Below are 22,513 nucleotides of genomic sequence, written 5' to 3'. Positions count from 1 at the left end.
ATGTCTTGGGAGTAAAGTCAGGAGTTAGTGAGAGGACAAGAGCAAGGGAAGGAGTAGCACTACTCCTGAAACAGGAGTTGTGGGAGTATGTGATAGAGTGTAAGAAAGTAAATTCTAGATTGATATGGGTAAAACTGAAAGTTGGAGAGAGATGGGTGATTATTGATGCATATGCACCTTGGCATGAGAAGAAAGATCATGAGAGGCAAGTGTTTTGGGAGCAGCTGAATGAGTGTGTTAGTGGTTTTGATGCACAAGACTGGGTTATAGTGATGGATGATTTGAATGCAAAGGTGAGTAATGTGGCAGTTGAGGGAATAATTGTTATGCATGTGGTGTTCAGCGATGTAAATGGAAATGGCGAGGAGCTTGTAGATTTATGTGCAGAAAAAGGACTGGTGATTGGGAATACCTGGTTTAAAAAGCGAGATATACATAAGTATACGTATGTAATAAGGAAAGATGGCCAGAGAGCGTTATTGGATTATGTGTAAATTGATAGGCGCTGTGAAAGAGAGACTTTTGATGTTAAAGTGCTGAGAGGTGCAACTGGAGGGATCTCTGATCATTATCTTTTGGAGGCGAAGGTGAAGATTTGTAGGGGTTTCCAGAAAATAAGAGAGAATGTTGGGATGAAGAGAGTGGTAAGAGTAAGTGATCTTGGGAAGGAGACTTTTGTGAGGAAGTACCAGGAGACACTGAGTACAGCATGGAAAAATGTGAGAACAAAGGAGGTAAGGGGAGTGGGGGAGGAATGGGATGTATTTATGGAAGCAGTGATGGCTTGCGCAAAAGATGCTTGTGGCATGAGAAGCGTGGGAGGTGTGTTGATTAGAAAGGGTAATGGGTGGTGGGATGAAGAAGTAAGATTATTAGTGAAAGAGAAGAGAGAGGCATTTGGATGATTTTTGCAGGGAAATAATGCAAATGAGTGGGAGATGTATAAAAGAAAGAGGCAGGAGGTCAAGAGAAATGTGCAAGAGGTGAAAAAGAGGGCAAATGAGAGTTGGGGTGAGAGAGTAATCATTAACTTTTAGGGAGAATAAAAAGATGTTTTGGAAAGAGGTAAATAAAGTGCGTAAGACATGGGAACAAATGGGAACTTCAGTGTAGGGGGCTAATGGGGAGGTGATAACAAGTAGTGGTGATGTGAGAAGGAGATGCAGTGAATATTTTCAAGGTTTGTTAAATGTGTTTGATAATAAAGTGGCAGATGTAGGGTATTTTGATCAAGGTGGTTTGCAGAGGGTTAGGGAAAATGGTTTGGTAAACAGAGAAGAGGTAGGAAAGCTTTGCGGAAGATGAAAGCCAGCAAGGCAGCGGGTTTGGATGGTATTGCATTGGAATCTATTATAAAAGGGGATGAATGTATTGTTGACTGGTTGGTAAGGTTATTTTTATGTATGTATGATTCAGGGTGAGGTGCCTTAGGATATGCGGAATGCTTGCATAGTGCCATTGTACAAAGGCAAAGGTGACAAAGGTGAGTGCTCAAATTACAGAGGTATAAGTTTGTTGAGTATTCCTGGTAAATTATATGGGAGGGTATTGATTGAGAGGGTGAAGGCATGTACAGAGCATCAGATTGGGGAAGAGCAGTGTGGTTTCAGAAGTGGTAGAGGACATATGGATCAGGTGTTTGCTTTGAACAATGTATTTGAGAAATACTTAGAAAAGCAACTGGAATTGTATGTAGCATTTATGGATCTGGAGAAGGCATATGATAGAGTTGATAGAGATGCTCTGTGGAAGGTATTAAGAATATATTGTGTGAGAGGCAAGTTGTTAGAAGCAGTGAAAAGTTTTTTTTAAAAATTTAACGAATGTGAACGTGTAGGAAAAGAGGTAAGTGATTGGTTCTCTGTGAATGTAGGTTTGCGACAGGGGTGTGTGATGTCTCCATGGTTGTTTAATTTGTTTATGGATGGGGTTATTAGGGAGGTGAATGCAAGAGTTTTGGAAAGAGGGGCAATTATGCAGTCTGTTGTGGATGATAGAGCTTGGGAAGTGAGTCAGTTGTTGTTCGCTGATGATACAGCACTAGTGGCTGATTCATGTGAGAAACTGCAGAAACTGGCGACTGAGTTTGGTAAAGTGTGTGAAAGAAGAAATTTGAGAGTAAATGTGAATAAGAGCAAGGTTATTAGGTACAGTAGAGTTGAGGATCAAGTCAACTGGAAGGTAAGTTTGAATGCAGAAAAAATGTAGGAAGTGAAGTGTTTTAGATATCTGTGAGTAGATTTGACAGCGGATGGAACAATGGAAGCGGAAGTGGATCATAGGGTGGGGAAAGGGGTGAAAATTCTGGGAGCCTTGAAGAATTTTTGGAAGTCGAGAACATTATCTCCGAGAGCAAAAATGGGTACTTTTGAAGGAATAGTGGTTCCAACAAAGTTTTATAGTTGCGAGGCATGGGCTATGGATAGAGTTGTGCGCAGGAGGATGGATGTGCTTGAAATGAGAAGTTTGAGGACAATATGTCGTGTGAGGTGGTTTGATCGAGTAAGTAACAATAGGGTAAGAGAGATGTGTGGTAATAAAAAGAGTGTGGTTGAGATAGCAAAAGGGGGTGTTTTGAAATGGTCTGCTCACATGGAGATAATGAGTGAGGAAAGATTGACCAAGAGGATATATATGTCAGAGGTAGAGGGATCGAGGAGAAGGAGACCAATTTGGAGGTGTAAAGATGGAGTGACAAAGATTTTAAGTGATCTGGGCCTGAATGTGCAGGAGGGTGAAAGGCGTGTAAGGAATAGAGTGAATTGGAACGATGTGGTGTACCGGGGTCGACGTGCTGTCAATGGATTGAATCAGTGCATGTGAAGCGTCTGGGGTAAACCATGGAAAGTTCTGTGGGGCCTGAATGTGGAAAGGGAGCTGTGGTTTCGGTGCATTATTTCATGATAGCTAGAGACTGAGTGTGGACGAATGTGGCCTTTGTTTTCTTTTTGTAGCGCTACCCCGCACACATGAGGGGGGATAGGGTTGTTATTTCATGTGTAGCGAGGTAGCGATAGGAATGAATAAAGGCATACAGTATGAATTATGTCCATGTGTATATATGTATATGTCTGTGTGTGTATTTATATGTATAGGCTGAGATGTATAGGTATGTATATTTGCGTGTGTGGACGTGTATGTATATACATGTGTATATGGGTGGATTGGGCCATTCTTTCGTCTGTTTCCTTGCGCTACCTCACTAACACAGGAGACAGCGAAAAAGCAAAATAATTAAATAAATAAATATAGATTTTATATTTATTTATTTTGCTTTGTCGCTGTCTCCCGCGTTAGCGAGGTAGCGCAAGGAAACTGATGAAAGAATGGCCCAACCCACCCACATACACATGTACATACATACACGTACACACACACAAATATACATACCTATGCATCTCAATGTACACATATATATAGACACACAGACATATACATATATACACATGTACATAATTCATACTGTCTGCCTTTAATTATTCCCATCGCCAACTCGCCACACATGAAATAACTACCCCCTCCTTCCTCTTGTGTGCAAGGTAGCGCTAGGAAAAGACAACAAATTCCCCATTCGTTCACACTCATTCTCTAGCTGTCATGTAATAATGCACCGAAACCACAGCTCCCTTACCACATGCAGGCCCCACAGAACTTTCCATGGTTTACCCCAGATGCTTCACATGCCCTGCTTCAATCCATTGACAGCACGTTGAACCCGGTATACTACATCATTCCAATTCACTCTATTCCTTGCATGCCTTTCACCCTCCTGCATGTTCAGGCCCCGATCACTCAAAATCTTTTTCACTCCATCTTTCCATCTTCAATTTGGTGTCCCACTTCTCCTTGTTCCCTCCACCTCTGACACATATATCCTCTCGGTCAATCTGTCCTCACTCATTCTCTCCATGTGAACAAACCATTTCAAAACACCCTCTTCTGCTCTCTCAACCACACTCTTTTTATTTCCACACATCTCTCTTACCCTTACATTACTTACTTGATCAAACCACCTCACACCACATATTGTCCTCAAACATCTCATTTCCAGCACATCCTCCCTCTTGTGCACAACTCTATCCATAGGCCATGCCTTGCAGCCTTACAACATTGTTGGAAACACTATTCCTACAAACATACCCATTTTTCCTTTCCGAGATAATGTTCTCGACTTCCACACATTCTTCAAGGCTCCCAGAATTTTCGCCCCCTCTCCCACCCTACTATTCACTTCCGCTTCCATGCTTCCATCCGCTGCCAGATCCACTCCCAGATATCTAAAACACTTTACTTCCTCAAGTTTTTCTCCATTCAAACTTACCTCCCAATTGACTTGACAATCAACCCTACTGTACCTTATAACCTTGCTCTCATTCACATATACCCTTAACTTTCTTCTTTCACCCACTTTACCAAACTCAGTCACCAGCTTCTGCATTTTCTCACATGAATCAGCCACCAGTGCTGTATCATCAGCGAACAACAATTGATTCACTTCCCAAGCTCTCTCATCCAAAACAGACTGCAAACTTGCCCCTCTTTCCAAAGCTCTTGCATTCACCTCCCCAACAACTCCATCCATAAACAAATTAAAGACCCATGGAGACATCACACACCCCTGCCGCAAAACTACATTCACTGAGAACCAATCACTTTCCTCTCTTCCTACACGTACACATGCCTTACATCCTCGATAAAAACTTTTCACTGCTTCTAACAACTTGCCTCCCACACCATCTATTCTTAATTCCTTCCACAGAGCATCTCTATCAACTCTATCATATGCCTTCTCCAGATCCATAAATGCTACATACAAATCCATTTGCTTTCTAAGTATTTCTCACATACATTCTTCAAAGCAACCACCTGATCCACACATCGTCTACCACTTCTGAAACCATGCTGCTCTTCCCCAATCTGATTCTCTGTACGTGCCTTCACCCTCTCAATCAATACCCTCCCATATAATTTCCCAGGAATACTCAACAAACTGACACCTCTGTAATTTGAGCCCTCACTCTTATCCCCTTTTCCTTTGTACAATGGCACTATGCACGCATTCCACCAATCCTCTGGCACCTCACCCTGAATCATACATACATTAAATAACCTTACCAACCAGTCAACAATACAGTCACCCCCTTTTTTAATAAATTCTACTGCAATACCATCGAAACCCGCTGCCTTGTCGGCTTTCATCTTCCGCAAAGCTTTTACTACCTCTTCTCTGTTTACCAAATCATTTTCCCTAACCCACTCACTTTACACACTACCTCGACCAAAACACCCTATATCTGACACTCTATCATCAAACACATTCAACAAACCTTCAAAATACTCGCTCCATCTCCTTCTCACATCCCCACTACTTGTTATCACCTCCCCATTAGCCCCATTCCCTGAAGTTCCGTTTTGCTCCCTTGTCTTACACACTTTATTTACCTCCTTCCAAAAGATCCTTGTATTCTCCCTAAAATTTAATGATACTCTCTCACCCCAACTCTCATTTGCCCTCTTTTTCACCTTTTGCACCTTTCTCTTGACCTCCTGCCTCTTTCTTTTATACATCTCCCACTCTCTTTTACTAATAATCTTACTTCTTCATCCCACCACTCACTACCCTTTCTAATCAACCCACCTCCCACGCTTCTCATGCCACAAGCATCTTTTGCGCAAGCCATCACTGCTTCCCTAAATACATCCCCTTCCTCCCCCACTATCCTTACCTCCTTTGTTCTCACCTTTTTCCATGCTGTACTCAGTCTCTCCTGGTACTTCCTCACACAAGTCTCCTTCCCAAGCTCACTTACTCTCACCACTCTCTTTACACCAACATTCTCTCTTCTTTTCTGAAAACCCCTACAAATCTTCACCTTAGCCTCCACAAGATAATGATCAGACATCCCTCCAGTTGCACCTCTCAGCACATTACCATCCAAAAGTCTCTCTTTCGCATGCCTGTCAATTAACACATAATACAGTAACGCTCTCTGGCCATCTCTCCTACTTACATACGTATACTTATGTATATCTCGCTTTTTAAACCAGGTATTCCCAATCACCAGTCCTTTTTCAGCATATAAATCTACAAGCTCCTCACCATTTCCATTTACAACACTGAGCACCCCATGTATACCAATTATTCCCTCAACTGCCACATTACTCACCTTTGCATTCAAATCACCCATCACTATAACCCGGTCTTGTGTATCAAAACCACTAACACACTCATTCAGCTGCTCCCAAAACACTTGCCTCTCATGATCTTTCTTCTCATGCCCAGGTGCATATGCACCAATAATCACCCATCTCTCTCCATCAACTTTCAGTTTTACCCATATCAGTTTAGAATTTACTTTCTTACACTCTATCACATACTCCCACAACTCCTGTTTCAGGAGTAGTGCTACTCCTTCCCTTGCTCTTGTCCTCTCACTAACCCCTGACTTTACTCCCAAGACATTCCCAAACCACTCTTCCCCTTTACCCTCGAGCTTCATTTCACTCAGAGCCAAAACATCCAGGTTCCTTTCCTCAAACATACTACCTGTCTCTCCTTTTCTCTCATCTTGGTTACATCCACACACATTTAGACACCCCAATCTGAGCCTTCGAAGAGAAGGAGCACTCCCTGCATGACTCCTTCTTCTGTTTCCTCTTTTAGAAAGTTAAAATACAAGGAAGGGAGGGTTTCTATTGCCCCGTTCCCGTCCCCTTTAGTCGCCTTCTACGACACGTGAGGAATGCATGGGAAGTATTTTTTCTCCCCTATCACCAGGGATAAAATATAAATATATATATATACATATATATATATATATATATATATATATATATATATATATATATATATATATATATATATATATATATATATATGAGAAGTGAGTCAGTTGTTGTTCGTTGATGATACAGCACTGGTGGCTGATTCATGTGAAAAATTGCAGAAGCTGGTGACTGAGTTCGGTAAAGTGTGTGAAAGAAGAAAGTTGAGAATAAATGTGAATAAGAGCAAGGTTATTAGGTACGGTAGGGTTGAGGGTCAAGTCAATTGGGAGGTAAGTTTGAATGCAGAAAAACTGGAGGAAGTGGAGTGTTTTAGATATCTGGGAGTGGATTTGACAGCGGATGGAACCATGGAAGCGGAAGTGAATCATAGGGTGGAGCAGGGGGCGAAAGTTGTGGGAGCCTTGAAGAATGTGTGGAAGTCAAGAACATTATCTTGGAAAGCAAAAATGGGTATGTTTGAAGGAATAGTGGTTCCAACAATGTTATATGGTGGCGAGACATGGGCTATAGATAGAGTTGTGCAGAGGAGGGTGGATGTGCTGGAAATGATATGTTTGAGGACAATATGTCGTGTGAGGTGGTTTGATCGAGTAAGTAATGAAAGGGTAAGTGAGATGTGTGGTAATAAAAAGAGTGTGGTTGAGAGAGCAGAAGAGGGTGTTTTGAAATGGTTTGGTCACATGGAAAGAATGAGTGAGGAAATATTGTCCAAGAGAATATATGTGTCAGAGGTAGAGGGAATGAGTAGAAGTGTGAGACCAAATTGGAGGTGGAAAGATGGAGTGAAAAAGATTTTGAGTAATCGAGGCCTGAACATGCAGGAGGGTGAAAGGCGTGCAAGGAATCAAGTGAATTGGAATGACATAGTATACCGGGGTCGACGTGCTGTCAATGGATTGAACCAGGACATGTGAAACGTCTGGGGTAAACCATGAAAGTTCTGTGGGGCCTGGATGTGGAAAGGGAGCTGTGGTTTTGGTGCATTATTACATGACAGCTAGAGACTGAGTGTGAACCAATGTTTCCTTTGTTGTCTTTTCCTAGCACTACCCCGCACACATGAGGGGGGAGGGGGTTGTTATTTCATGTGTGGCGGGGTGGCGATGGGAATGAATAAAAGCAGACAGTATGAATTATGTACATGTATATATATGTCTGTGTGTGTATATATATATGTATATGTTGAGATGTATAGGTTTGTATATGTGCGTGTATGGACGTTTATGTATATATATGTGTATGTGGGTGAGTTGGGCCATTCTTTCGTCTGTTTCATTGCGATACCTTGCTAATGCGGGAGACAGCGACACAGCAAAATATAAAAAAAGATAATTTATGTACGTATTAGAGATGGCTAGAGAGTGTTATTGGATTATGTGTTAATTTATAGGCGCGCAAAAGAGACTTTTGAATGTTAATGTGCTGAGAGGTGCAACTGGAGGGATGTCTGGTCATTATGTTGTTGAGGCGAAAGTGTAGATTTGTAAAGGTTTTCAGAAAACAAGAGAGAATCTTGGGGTGGAGAGAATGTTGATTGGTATGCAAAAGAGAAACTTTTTGATGTTTATATGCTGAGAGGTGCAACTGGAGGGATATCTGGTCATTATCTTGTGGAGGCGAAAGTGAAGATTTGTAGAGGTTTTCAGTAAACAAGAGAGAATCTTGGGGTGAAGAGAGTGTTGATAGTAAGTGTGCTTGGGAAGAAGACTTTTGTGAGTAAGTACCAGGAGAGACTGAGTACAGAATGGGAAAAGGTGAGAACAAAGGATGTAAGGGGTGTGGGGGAGGTATGGGATGTATTTAGGAAAGCAATGATGGCTTGCGCAAAAGATGCTTGTGGCATGAAAAGCGTGGGAGGTGGGCTGATTAGAAAGGGTTGTGAGTGGTAGGATGAAGAAGTAAGATTATTAGTGAAAGAGAAGAGAGAGCCATTTACAATTTTTGCAGGGAAATAGTGCAAATGACTGGATGTATAAAAGAAAGAGGCAGGAGGTCAAGAGAAAGGTGCAAGAGGTGAAATGAGAGTTGGGGTGAGAGAGTATCATTAAATTTTAGGGAGAATACAAGGATGTTTTGGAAGGAGGTAAATAAAGTTCGTAAGACAAGGGAACAAATGTGAACATCAGTGAAGGGGGCTAATAGGGAGGTGATATTAAGTAATGGTGATATGTGAAGGAGATGGAGTGAGTAATTTCAGGTTTGTTGTATGTGTTTGATGATAGAGTAGCAGATATAGGGTGTTTTGGTCGAGATGGTGTGCAGAGTGAGAGGGTTAGGAAGAAGGATTTGGTAAACAGAGAAGAGGTAGTAAAAGCTTTGTGAAAGATGAAACCTGGCAAGGCAGTGGGTTTGGATGGTATTGCAGTGGAATTTATTAGAAAAGGGGGTGACTTTATTGTTGACTTGATGGTAAGATTATTTAATGTATGTATGACTCATGGTAAGGTGCCTGAGGATTGGCAGAATGCTTGCATAGTGCCATTATACAAAGGCAAAAGGGTTTAAGGTGATTGCTCAAATTACAGAGGTATAAGTTTGTTGAGTATTCCTGGGAAATTATATGTGAGGGTATTGATTGAGAGGGTGAAGGCATGTACAGAGCATCAGATTGGGGAAGAGCAGTGTGGTTTCGGAAGTGGTAGAGGATGTGTGGATCAGGTGTTTGCTTTGAAGAATGTATGTGAGAAATACTTAGAAAAACAAATGGATTTGTATGTAGCATTTATGGACCTGGAGAAGGCATATGATAGAGTTGATAGAGATGCTTTGTAGAAGGCATTAAGAATATATGGTGTGGGAGGCAAGTTGTTATAAGCAGTGAAAAGTTTTTATCGAGGATGTAAGGCATGTGTATGTGTAGGAAGAGAGGAAAGTGATTGGTTCTCAGTGAATGTTGGTTTGCAGCAAGATTGCATGATGTCTCCATGGTTGTTTAATTTGTTTCTGGATGGGGTTGTTAGGGAGGTTTATCCCTTATGCTACACATGCCCTGGTTCAATCCATTGATGGCACATCGGCCCTGGTATACCACATCGTTCCAATTCATTCTATTCCTTGTATGCTTATCACCCTCCTGCATGTTCAGGCCCCGGTCACTTAGAATCTTTTTCACTTCATCTTTCCACCTCCAATTCGGTCTCCCACTTCTCGTTCCCTCCACCTCTGACACATATATCCTCTTTGTCAGTGTTTTCTCACTCATTCTCTCCATGTGACCAAACCATTTCAAAATGCCCTCTTCTGCTCTCTCAACCACACTCTTTTTATTATCACACATCTCTCTTACCCTTTCATTACTTACTCGATCAAACCACCTCACACGACATATTGTCCTCAAACATCTCGTTTCCAGCACATCCACCTGTATCCGCACAACTCTATCTATAGCCCATGCCTCGCGACCATTTAACATTTTTGGAACCACCAGTCCTTCAAACATACCCATTTTTGCTTTCCAAGATAACGTTCTTGGCTTCCATACATTTTTCAAAACTCACAGAACTTTCACCCCCTCCCCCACCTATGATTCACTTCTGTTTCCATGGTTCAGTCCGCTGCCAAATCCACTCCTAGATATCTAAAACACTTCACTTCCTCCAGTTTTTCTCCATTCAAACTTACCTCCCAATTGACTTGACCCTCAACCCTACTGTACCTAATAACCTTGCTCTTATTCATATTTACTCTCGGCTTTCTTCTTTCACACACTTTACCAAACTCAGTCACCAGCTTCTGCAGTTTCTCACCCGAATCAGCCGCCAGCGCTGTATCATCAGCGAACAACAACTGACTCACTTCCCAAGCTCTCTCATCCCAACAGACTGCATACTTGCCCCTCTTTCCAAAACTCTTGCATTCACCTCCCTAACAACCCCATCCATAAACAAATTAAACAACTATGGAGACATCACGCACCTCTGCCACAGACCGACATTCACTGAGGACCAATCACTTTCTTCTCTTCCTACTCGTACACATGCCTTACATCCTCGCTAAAAACTTTTCAATGCTTCTAACATCTTGCTGCCCACACCATATATTCTTAATGCCTTCCAAAGAGCATCTCTATCAACTCTATCATATACCATCTCCAGATCCAAAAATGCTACATACAAATCCATTTGCTTTTCTAAATGTTTCTCACATACACTCTTCAAAGGAAACACCTGATACACACATCCTCTACCACTTGTGAAACCACACTGCTCTTTTCTAATCTGATGTGCTGTACATGTTTTCATCCTCTCAATCAATACCCTCCCATATAATTTCTCAGAAATACTCAACAAACTTATACCTCTGTAATTTGAACACTCACCTTCATCCCCTTTGCCTTTGTATAATGGCATTATGCATGAATTCCACCAATCCTGAAGCACCTCACCAAGAGTCATACATACATTAGATATCCTTACCAACCAGTCAACAACACAGTCACCCCCTTTTCTGATAAATTCCACTGTAATACCATTCAAACCTGCTGCCTTGCTGGCTTTCATCTTCTGCAAAGCTTTTACTACCTCCTCTCTGTTTACCAGATGATTCTCCCTAACCCTCTCACTTCACACACCACCTCGACCAAAACACCCTATATCTTTCAATCTGTCATCTAACACATTCAACAAACCTTCAAAATACTCATTCCATCTCCCTCTCACTTCACCACTACTTGTTATTACCTCCCCATTAGCCCCCTTCACTGACGTTCCTATTTGTTCTCTTGTCGTATGCACTTTATTTGCCTCCTTCCAATACATTTTTTATTCTCCCTAAAATTTAATGATACTCTCTCACCCTAACTCTCATTTGCCTTATTTTTCACCTCTTGCACCATTCTCTTGACCTCCTGCCTCTTTCTTTTGTACATATCCCAGTCATTTGCACTGTTTCCCTGCAAAACTCGTCCAAATGCCTCTCTCTTCTCTTTCGCTAATAATCTTACTTCTTCATCCCGCTACTCACTACCCTTTCCAATCTGCCCACCTCCAACGCTTCTCATGCCACAAGCATCCTTTGCACAAGCCATCACTGCTTCCCTAAATACATCCCATTCCTCCCCCGCTCCCCTTACATCCTTTGCTCTCACCTTTTTCCATTCCGCACTCAATCTTTCCTGGTTCTTCCTCACACAAGTCTCCTTCCCAAGCTCACTTACTCTCACCCCTTTTTTTCACCCTAACATTCTCTCTTCTTTTCTGAAAACCTCTACAAACCTTCACCTTCGCCTCCACAAAATGATAATCAGACATCCCTCCAGTTGCACCTCTCAGCACATTAACATCCAAAAGTCTCTCTTTCGCCCACCTATCAATGAATACGTAATCCAAGAATGCTCTCTGACCATCTCTCCTACTTACATACATATACTTATTTATATCTCTTTTTAAACCAGGTATTCCCAATCGCCAGTCCTTTTCCAGCACACAAATCTACAAGGTCTTCACCATTTCCATTTAGAACACTGAACACCCCATGTACACCCACTATTCCCTCAACTACCACATTACTCACCCATGCATTCAAATGACCCATCACTATAACCTGGTATCGTGCATCAAAACTACTAACACACTCTCTCAGCTGCTCCCAAAACACTTGCCTCTCATGATCTTTCTTCTCATGCCCAGGTGCATAGGCACTAATAATTACCCATCTCTCTCCATCCAATTTTAGTTTTACCCATATCAATCTAGAGTTTAATTTCTTCCACTCTATCACATACTCCCAGAACTCCTGTTTCAGGAGTAGTTGTCCTCTCACTAGCCCTTGACTTTACTCCCAAAACATTCCTAAACCATTCTTCCCCTTTACCCTTGAGTTTCATTACACTCAGAGCCAAAGCATCCAGTTTCCTTTCCTCAATTATACTACTCTATCTCTCCTTTTTTATCATCTTGGTTACATCCACACACATTTAGACATCCCAATCTGAGCCTTCAAGGAGAATGAGCATTCGCCACGTGACTCGTTCAATTTAGAAAGTTAAAATACAAGGAGGGGAGGGATTCTAGCCCTCCCACTCCTGTCCCCTTTAGTTGCTTTCTACGACACGTGAGGAATACGTGGGAAGTATTTTTTTTATTTTTCCAAAAGAAGGAACAGAGAGGGGGGCCAGGTGAGGATATTCCCTCAAAGGCCCAGCCCTCTGTTCTTAACGCTACCTCACTAACGCGGGAAATGGCGAATAGTTTGAAAAAAAAAAATAACCTAGCCAGTATAACCTAATGCACTTAACTCAGTTAGTGAAAACCAGCAGAAACTACAAAGATATGCACAAAGAGACATGCACTGGTACAGGAACACAAACCAACAGAAAATTTTTTTTATGTGTGTGTGTGTTTTTGTTTGTGTGTATGAGTGGATGTGACTCTCTTCATTTGTTTCTTTGCACTATTTCCTTAACATTGGAAATGATGATCAAGTATGAAAATACCTATTCATGTACAGTTAAAAGCACAAGGAAATTGAAAATACAAGGTCAAGTGCCCTTGTGTAATCATGTTGTCAAGATTAATTGCAGATATAGAAGACCAGAGTACAATATATAAGGTGCCACTGGGCGGCTTACCAGTTTGACCAATGTAAAAATGATCTTACACTTTACTGGGAACATTGAACACAACTATTTTGAGCAGTTACGCAACTTTTGATGAGACTTTTCCTATTATTTTTGAGGAGGACTACATTTATTTTAAAAGTTTTTAACAAAGCTTGAACATTAAGGAAGTTCTCATAATAGGGTAAAGCCAAGATTTTGTTGAGAGATGGTTCTTTAGGGTGATCACTGTTTAAGGAAACTTTCTAGCAAGATTACAGTGTTCACTAAATTTCTCATGTACCTCTGTTTGTATGTTCCCTTGGTCTATGATTCATTAAATCAATCATCATGTCTGCATCTGTTGATGAGACTTTGAAATTGCACCTGTACCTCCCAGGGAGTTGTATTCTGTAAATTATGTGTGTTATACTAATTTTCTTTAATTGAACAGCCTCTGGTACATGTAGAAAAGATTTGAGCTAACATTTGTTTTCCTTTTGAATATACTTATCTGTTTTGTTTTTTCTGTTGGTTTGCATTCCTGTACCACTGCCTGTCTCTTTGTGCATATCTGTGAAGTTTCTGTTGGTTTTCACTGAGTTAAGTGCAATAGGTTTTATTGCTTTATATCTTTTGAATTAATTGAGGTTAGTGGTGAAAGCCATTCTGAAAGAATAGTGTTCACCCAATAAAGAGTGATATTGAACTGAGCCAGAGTAATGAAATTTTTGGATTTCTTTTTATGCTTTTATTATTTTCTTTTCCTTTTGTTCTTTCCCATGTACACTAGGTGATAATGGCCCATGAGAAACATAACGAATGATTGGAGGAACGCTAGCAGTACAATTAGCGAACAGGTTATTGAAGGAGATATTATTATTTAGAAGGACAACTGGCTAAGTTCAGGTGCAACATTTGCAAGGTGGTTTTCTTTTCCATTTCTGTGCTATTAACATCCTTGCTGTATATCGTTAGGCAAATGTATGTGGTTTCATTTTTATTTTATTTTCTACTAACATTCATACTGTATATCTGTAGGTAGATATATGAGTTACCACAGAGTAGTGTTTTTGGCTTGGCTGTAGATGGTGGTTTACACAACAGTTGGAGAATGGATTGGTGCATATAAGGCCATTGTCCATTTGTTTTTTGTGCTAGCATACCAAGATGGGAAAGGCATTTGGGTATAAGAATGAATTTCAGATGGTTAAATGTTTGGCTCATATAGTAGTTTTGGAAACACAATACATGGTAATGCAGTTGTATACAGATTTAGATTTATTTGCATCCTGTATATCCAGGCCAAGTTTTATAATAGCTGTATTATGTTCCTACTTTGCAGAGTCTGACAATCTTGGCAGTACAGATTCAGAGGTGAAGAAAATCCTCTCTCTCCACATGCCCATCAGTGAATATGACACTCTAGGTAGTGACTCAGAGGGTCCAGGCACTAGGGATTCTCCACCCACTTTTGCAGAGTCTGCAGGTTTAGCGCATGCTCATATCCATGCTCACCCTGCGCACAGCAGCAGATCACGCCCAGAGTCTGCTATAAGTCAGGTCCGCAGTAGCACCGATATATTCAAACATCGTGTTAGGAGTAGACAACAAGGTGGGTCTGTAAATCTTTTGTTGGTGATAAAGGAGTTGTTTTACATGGTATAAGCATATGTCTGCTCCTTTTATCACATTTGTTGTGTATTATTCTATATTAAAACTATTGTGTTGATAGAATCATTGAGTGTTTTTTAATACATAAGTTATAGTAATATAATGTTGTAATAAGATGTTAACCTCTTGTCTGTTTACCATACCATTCCGACCAACCCTCTCACTTCACACACCACCTCGACTAAAACATTCTTCTAACACATTCAACAAACCTTCAAAATACTTACTCCATCTCTTTCTCACATGACCACTACTTGTTATTTCCTCCCTATTAGCCCCCTTCACCGATGTTCCCATTTGTTCTCATGTCTTACACACTTTGTTTACCTCCTTCCAAAGCAGCTTTTTATTCTCCAAAATTTAATGATACTCTCACCCCAACTCTCATTTGCCCTCTTTTTCACCTCTTGCATCTTTTTCTTGACCTCCTGCCTCTTTCTTTTATACATCTCCCAGTCATTTGCACTATTTCCCCACAAAAATTGCCCAAATGCCTCTTCCTTCTCTTTCACTAACAATCTTACTTCTTCATCCCACCACTCATTACCCTTTCTAATCTGCCCTCCTCCTACCTTTCTCATGCCACAGGCATCTTTAGTGCAAGCCATCATTGCCTCTCTAAATACATCCCATTCCTCCCCCACTCCCCTTATGTCATTTGCTCACCTTTTTCCATTCTGCACTCAATCTCTCCTGGTACTTCCTCACACAAGTCTCCTTTCCAGGCTCACTTACTCTCACCACTCTCTTCACCCCAACATTCTCTCTTCTTTTCTGAAAACCTCTACAAATCTTCACCTTTGCCTCCACAAGATAATGATCAGACAACCCTCCAGTTGCCCCTTTCAGCACATTAACATCCAAAAGTCTCTCTTTCACACGCCTCTCAATTTATACGTAATCCAATGACACTCTGGCCATCTCTCCTACTTACATGATATCTGATAGATATAATGGCAAATGGGATAGTTCTCTTACGGTAGGTTTCTTAAGCATTTTGTATGGGTATCTCCTATTCAACAAGTTTTAAACTCTTCTTTTGCCCAGCTATCAGAAACAGTAAGATTAACTGTACTGGTTGTGGTTGAAATATTTGTAAGAAGAGCTTCAAGCTTAAAGCCAAGAACTTAATATGAAAATGTCTTAGCAAGATATTTGGTCAAAAGTTTATTCCAGATTACAGCTATGTTTCTTTGTAACAGAAAGAAAAAATCTCAAGATTGTACTCCTTTTCATCCATTGATGATTATTGAGCTTTGCTGAAGGTGACTTTTCACTCATGGTGTAACCATTTTTTTTCCCCCACACAGAATCTAGTAACATTTCTTGGGAGGAATATAGCACAATTACACTTGGGACTTTGTCAAAATTGTCATATTAGATGTAAGGAAGCATTGAAGGATGTCTTGTCTAACTTCATTACTGTCATAGATGTGTAGAAGTATTTGAAGATGTCTTCCTGTCATCTAGCTTAACTGCCTTCATAGATGTACTGGAAATATTTAAGGATGTCTTATTGTTCTACTTGATTATTCTAAAAAGGGAAACAGAAGAAGGAGTCAAGCGGGGAGTGCTCATCCTCCTCGAAGGCTCATGTAGGGGTGTCTGAATGTGTGTGGATGTAATCAAGATGAGAAGAAAGGAGAGATAGGTAGTATGTTTGAGGAAAGGAACCTGTATGTTTTGGCTCTGAGTCAAACAAAGCTCAAGCATAATGGGGAAGAGTGGTTTGGGAAAACCTTGGGAGTAAAGTCAGGGGTTGGTGAGAGGACAAGAGCTAAGGAGGGAGTAGCACTACTCCTGAAGTAGTTGTGGGAGTATGTAATAGAGTTTAAGAAAGTAAATTCTAGATTGATGTGGGTAAAACTGAAAGTGGATGGAGAGAGATGGGTGATTATTGGTGCTTATGCACCTGGTCATGAGAAGAAAGATCATGAGAGGCAAGTATTTTGGGAGCAGCTGAGTGAGTGAGTCAGCAGCTTTGATGCATGAGACTAGGCAGTAGTGATTGGTAGTTTAGATCTGAAGGTGCGTAATGTGGCAGTTGAAGGTATAATTGGTGGACATGGGGTATGCAGTGTTGTAAATGGAAATGGTGGAGAGCTTGTGGATTTCTATGCTGAAAAAAGACTGGTGATTGAGAATACCTGGTTTAAAAAGAGATATACATACGTATACATATGTGAGTAGGAGAGATAGTCGAATGGCATTATTGGATTATGTTTTGATTGATAGGCTTTTAAAAGAGAGACTTTTGGATGTTGATATGCTGAGAGGGGCAGCTGCAGGGATATCTGATCACTGTCTTGTGGAGATAAAAGTGAAGATTTGTAGAGGTTTTCATAAAGAAGAGAGAATGTTGGGGAGAAGAGAGTGGTGTGAGTAAGTGAGCTTGGAAAGGAGACTTGTGGGAGGAAGTGCAAGGAGAGATTGAGTGTAGAATGGCAAAAGGTGAAAGCAAATGACGTGAGGGGAGTGGTTGAGGAATGGGATATATTTAGGGAAGCAGTGATGGCGTGTGCAAAAGATGCATGTGGCATGAGAAAGGTGGGAGGTGGTCAGATAAGAAAGGGTAGTGAGTGGTGGATGAAGAAGTAGTGTTAATGAAAGAGAAAAGAGAGGCGTTTGGACAGTACTTGCAAGGAAGAAGTGCAAATGAGAGTTGGGGTGAGAGGGTATCGTTGAATTTTAGGGAAAATATAATATTTTATCCCTGGGGATAGGGGAGAAAGAATACTTCCCACGTATTCCCTGCGTGACGTAGAAGGCGACTAAAAGGGGAGGGAGCGGGGGCTGGAAATCCTCCCCTCTCGTTTTTTTTTGATTTTCCAAAAGAAGGAACAGAGAACGAGGCCAGGTGAGGATATTCCCTCAGAGGCCCAGTCCTCTGTTCTTAACGCTACCTTGCTAACGCGGGAAATGGCGAATAGTATGAAAGAAAAAAAGAATAAAGATGTTTTGGAAGGAGGTAGATAAAGTGCCTAAGACAAGAGAACAAATAAGAATATCATTGAAGGGGGCAAGTGGGGAAGTAAGAACAGGTAGTGATGAAGTGAGATGGAGATGGAGTGAATATTTTGAAGGTTTGTTGAATGTGTTTGATGATAGAGTGGCAAATATAGGGTGTTGTGGTCGGGATGATGTGCAAAGTGAGTGGGTTGGGGAGAATGATTTGGTGAAGACAGAAGAGGTGGTGAAAGCTTTGCAGAAGATGAAGTCTGGCAAGGCAGTGGGTTTAGATGGTATTGCATTGGAACATATTAAAGAAGTGACTGTGTTGTTGATTGGTTGGTGAGGAGGTTCATTGTATGTATGGACCATGATGATGTGCCAGAGGATTGGTGGAATGCATGCATAGTGCCATTGTGTAAAGGCAAAGGGGATAAAGATGAGTGTTCAGACTACAGAGGTATAAGTTTGTTGTGTATCCCTGAGAAATTAAATGGGAGGGTATTAATTGATAGGGTGAAGGCATGTGCAGAGCATCAGATTGGGGAAGAGCAGTGTGGTCTCCAAAGTGGTAGAGGATGTGTGGATCAGGTGTTTGCTTCGAAGAATGTGTATGAGAAATACACAGATGGCTTTGTATGTAGCATTTATGGATCTGGAGAAGGCATATGATAGGGTTGATAGAGATGCTTTGTGGAAGGTCTTACGGGTATATTGTGTGTGAGGTAAATTGCTAGAAGCATTGAAAATATTTACCAAGGATGTAAGCATGTGTATGAGTAGGATGCGAGGAGAGTTACTGATTCCTAGTGAATGTTGGCTTGCAGCAGGGATGTGTGACGTCTCCATGGTTGTTTAATTTGTTTAAGGATGGGGTGGATAGGGAGGTAAATGCAAGAGTTTTGGAGAGAGGGGCAAGTATGCAGTCTGATTTGGATGAGAGGTCCTGGGAAGTGAATCATTTGTTGTTTGCCAGTGATACAGCCCTAGTGGCTGATTCAAGTGAGAAACTGCAGAAGTGGGTGACCGAGTTTGGCAAAGTGTGTGAAAGGAGAAAGTTGAGAGTAAATGTGAATAAGAGCAAGGTTATTAGGCTCAGCAGGGTTGAGGGACGGGTTGATTGGGATGTAAGTTTGAATGTAGAAAAACTGGAGGAAGTAAAGTGTTTTAGATATGCGAGAGTGAATGTAGCAGCGAATGGGATCATGCAAGCGGGAGTGAGTCACAGGGTGGGGGGAGGGGGCGAAGATTCTGGGAACGATAAAGAATGTATGTAAGGAGAGAACGTTATCTTGGAGAGCAAAAATGAGTATGTTTGAAGGAATAGTGGTTCCAACAATGTTATATGGTTGTGCGGCATGTGCTATAGATAGGGTTGTGTGGAGGAGGGTGAATGTGTTGGAAATGAAATGTTTGAGGACAATATGTGGTGTGAGGTGGTTTTATCAAGTAAGTAATGAAAGGTTAAGAGAGATGTTTGGAAATAAAAAGAGTGTGGTTGAGAGAACAGAAGAGGGTGTGTTGAAGTGGTTTGGACACATAGAGAGAATGTGTGAGGAAAGATTGACGAAGAAGATATAGTTGTCAGAGGTGGAGGGAACAAGGAGAAGCGTGAGACCAAATTGGAGGTGGAAGGTTGGAGTGAAAAAGATTTTGAGCGATCGGGGCCAGAACATACAGGAGAATGAGAAGTGTGCAAGGAACAGAGTGGATTGGAACGATGTGATATATGGGGTCAACATGCTGTCGGTGAACTGAACCAGGGCATGTGAAGTGTGTAGAGTAAACCATGGAAAGGTTTGTGGGGCCTGGATTTGGATAGGGAGCTGAGGTTTTAGTGCATTACACAAGACAGCTGGAGACTGAGTGTGAATGAATGTAGCCTTTTTTGTCTGTTTTCCTAGCATTACTTTGCTGAAGCAGAAGGGTAGCGATGCTGTTTTCTGTGGGGTGGGGTGGCACCGGGAATAGATGAAGACGAGGAAGTATGAATATGTACATGTTTATATATGTCTATATAAGTGTATGTATATGTATGTATGTGTAAGTGTATGTATATGTATGTAAGTGTATGTATATGTATGTATGTGTAAGTGTATGTATATGTATGTATGTGTTGATATGTATATGTATATGTATGTATATGGGAGATGTATAAAAGAAAGAGGCAGGCGGTCAAGAGAAGGGTACAAGAGGCAAAAAAGAGGGCAAAAGAGAGTTGGGGTGAGAGAGTATCATCAAATTTTAGGGAGAATAAAAAGATATTTTGGAAGGAGGTAAATAAAGTACATAAGACAAGGGAACAAGTGGGAACATCTGTGAAGGGGGCTAATGGGGAGGTGATAGCAAGTAGTGATGATGATGTGAGAAGATGGAGTGAGTATTTTGAAGGTTTGTTGAATGTGGTTGATGATAGAGTGGCAGATATAGGATGTTTTGGTCGAGATGGTGTGCAAAGCGAGAGGGTTAGGGAGAATGATTTGGTAAACAGAGAAGAGGTACTAAAAGCTTTGCGGAAGATGAAAGCCAGCAGGGCAGCGGGTTTGGAGTGGAATTTATTAGAAAAGGGGGTGACTGTATTGTTGACTGGTTGGTAAGGTTATTTAATGTATGTATGACTCATGTTGAGGTGCCTGAGGATTGGCAGAATGCTTGCATAGTGCCATTGTACAAAGGCAAAGGGGATAAGAGTGAGTGCTCAAATTACAGAGGTATAAGTTTGTTGAGCATTTCAGGGAAATTATATGGGGGGGTATTGATTGAGAGGGTGAAGGCATGTACAGAGCATCAGATTGGGGAAGAACAGTGTGGTTTCATAAGTGGTAGAGGATGTGTGGACCAGGTGTTTGCTTTGAAGAATGTATGTGAGAAATACTTAGAAAAGCAAATGGATTTGTATGTAGCATTTATGGATCTGGAGAAGGCATATGATAGAGTTGATAGAGATGCTCTGTGGAAGATATTAAGAATATATGGTGTGGGAGGTAAGTTGTTAGAAGCAGTGAAAAGTTTTTATCGAGGATGTAAGGCATGTGTACGTGTAGGAAGAGAGGAAAGTGATTGGTTCTCAGTAAATGTTGGTTTGCGACATGGGTGCGTGATGTCTCCATGGTTGTTTAATTTGTTTATGGATGGGGTTGTTAGGAAGGTGAATGCACGAGTTTTGGAAAGAGGGGCAAGTATACAGTCTGTTGTGGATGAGAGAACTGTTGTTGTTCGCTGATGATACAGCGCTGGCGGCTGATTCGGGTGAGAAACTGCAGAAGCTGGTGACTGAGTTTGGTGAAGTGTGTGAAAGAAGAAAGCTGAGAGTAAATGTGAATAAGAGCAAGGTTATTAGGTACAGTAAGGTTGAGGGAGATGTCAAGTGGGACATAAGTTTGAATGGAGAAAAACTGGAGGAAGTAAAGTGTTTTAGATATTTGGGAGTGGATTTGGCAGCGGATGGAACCATGGAAGCGGAAGTGAATCATAGGGTGGGGAAGGAGGCGAAAGTTCTGGGAGCGTTATCTTGGAAAGCAAAAATGGTTATGTTTGAAGGAATAGTGGTTCAAACAATGTTATTCGGCTGCAAGACGTGGGCTATAGATAGAGTTGTGCAGAGGAGGGTGGATGTGCAGGAAATGAGATGTTTGAGGACAATATGTGGTGTGAGGTGGTTTGATCGAGTAAGTAGTGTAAGGGTAAAAGAGATGTGTGGTAATAAAAAGAGTGTGGTTGAGAGAGCAGAAGAGGGTGTTTTGAAATGAATTGGTCACATGGAGAGAATGAGTGAGGAAAGATTGACAAAGAGGATATGTGTGTCAGAGTTGGAGGGAACGAGGAGAAGTGGGAGACCTAACTGGAGTTGGAAAGATGGAGTGAAAGAGATTTTGAGTGATCGAGGCCTGAACATTCAGGAGGGTGAAAGGCGTGCAAGGAATAGAGTGAATTGGAACGATGTGGTATACCGGGGTCGACGTGCTGTCAATGGATTGAACTAGGGCATGTGAAGTGTCTGGGGTAAACCATGGAAAGTTCTGTGGGGCCTGGATGTGGAAAGGGAGCTGTGGTTTTGGTGCATTATACATGACAGGTAGAGACTGAGTGTGAACAAATGTGGCCTTTGTTGTCTTATCTTAGTGCTACCTTGCGCACATGTGAGGGGAAGGTGTTTTCATATCATATGTGGCCGGGTGGTGACGGGAATGAGTAGGGGCAGACTATGAATTATGCACATGTGTATATAAGTATATGTTTGTGTGTGTATATATGTGTATACGTTGAGATGTATAGGTATGTATGTGTGGACATGTATGTATATACATGTGTATGTGGGTGGGTTGGGCCATTCTTTCATCTGTTTCCTTGCACTACCTTGCTAAGACAGGAGACAGCAACAAAGTATAATGAATAAATATTTTTTTCTTTTTTTCTTTTTTTTCATACTATTCGCCATTTCCCGCGTTAGCAAGGTAACGTGAAGAACAGAGGACTGGACCTTTGAGGGAATATCCTCACCTGGCCCCCTTCTTAGTTCCTTCTTTTGGAAAATTAAAAAAAAAACAAGAGGGGAGGATTTCCATC

The 22,513-nt window shown here is 41.3% G+C and overlaps 1 protein-coding gene across 1 annotated transcript in view; it reads left to right on the top strand.

Moving 5' to 3' along the window:
• The window catches only part of LOC139751786 (uncharacterized), a 242,557-nt gene that overhangs the window by 63,123 nt on the left and 156,921 nt on the right, over positions 1 to 22,513 (top strand). The window contains exon 3 of the mRNA XM_071667323.1: positions 14,670 to 14,939. Coding sequence (XP_071523424.1) covers positions 14,726 to 14,939 — 214 coding nt within the window. The 5' untranslated portion in view covers positions 14,670 to 14,725. The remainder of the gene's footprint in view (positions 1 to 14,669; positions 14,940 to 22,513) is intronic.

This window comes from Panulirus ornatus, chromosome 12 (assembly GCF_036320965.1).
Source record: "Panulirus ornatus isolate Po-2019 chromosome 12, ASM3632096v1, whole genome shotgun sequence".
In the NCBI taxonomy this organism is placed as follows: domain Eukaryota; kingdom Metazoa; phylum Arthropoda; class Malacostraca; order Decapoda; family Palinuridae; genus Panulirus; species Panulirus ornatus.
The sequence above is the reverse complement of the archived record's forward strand: the minus strand, read 5'-3'. Positions and strand labels throughout refer to the sequence as shown.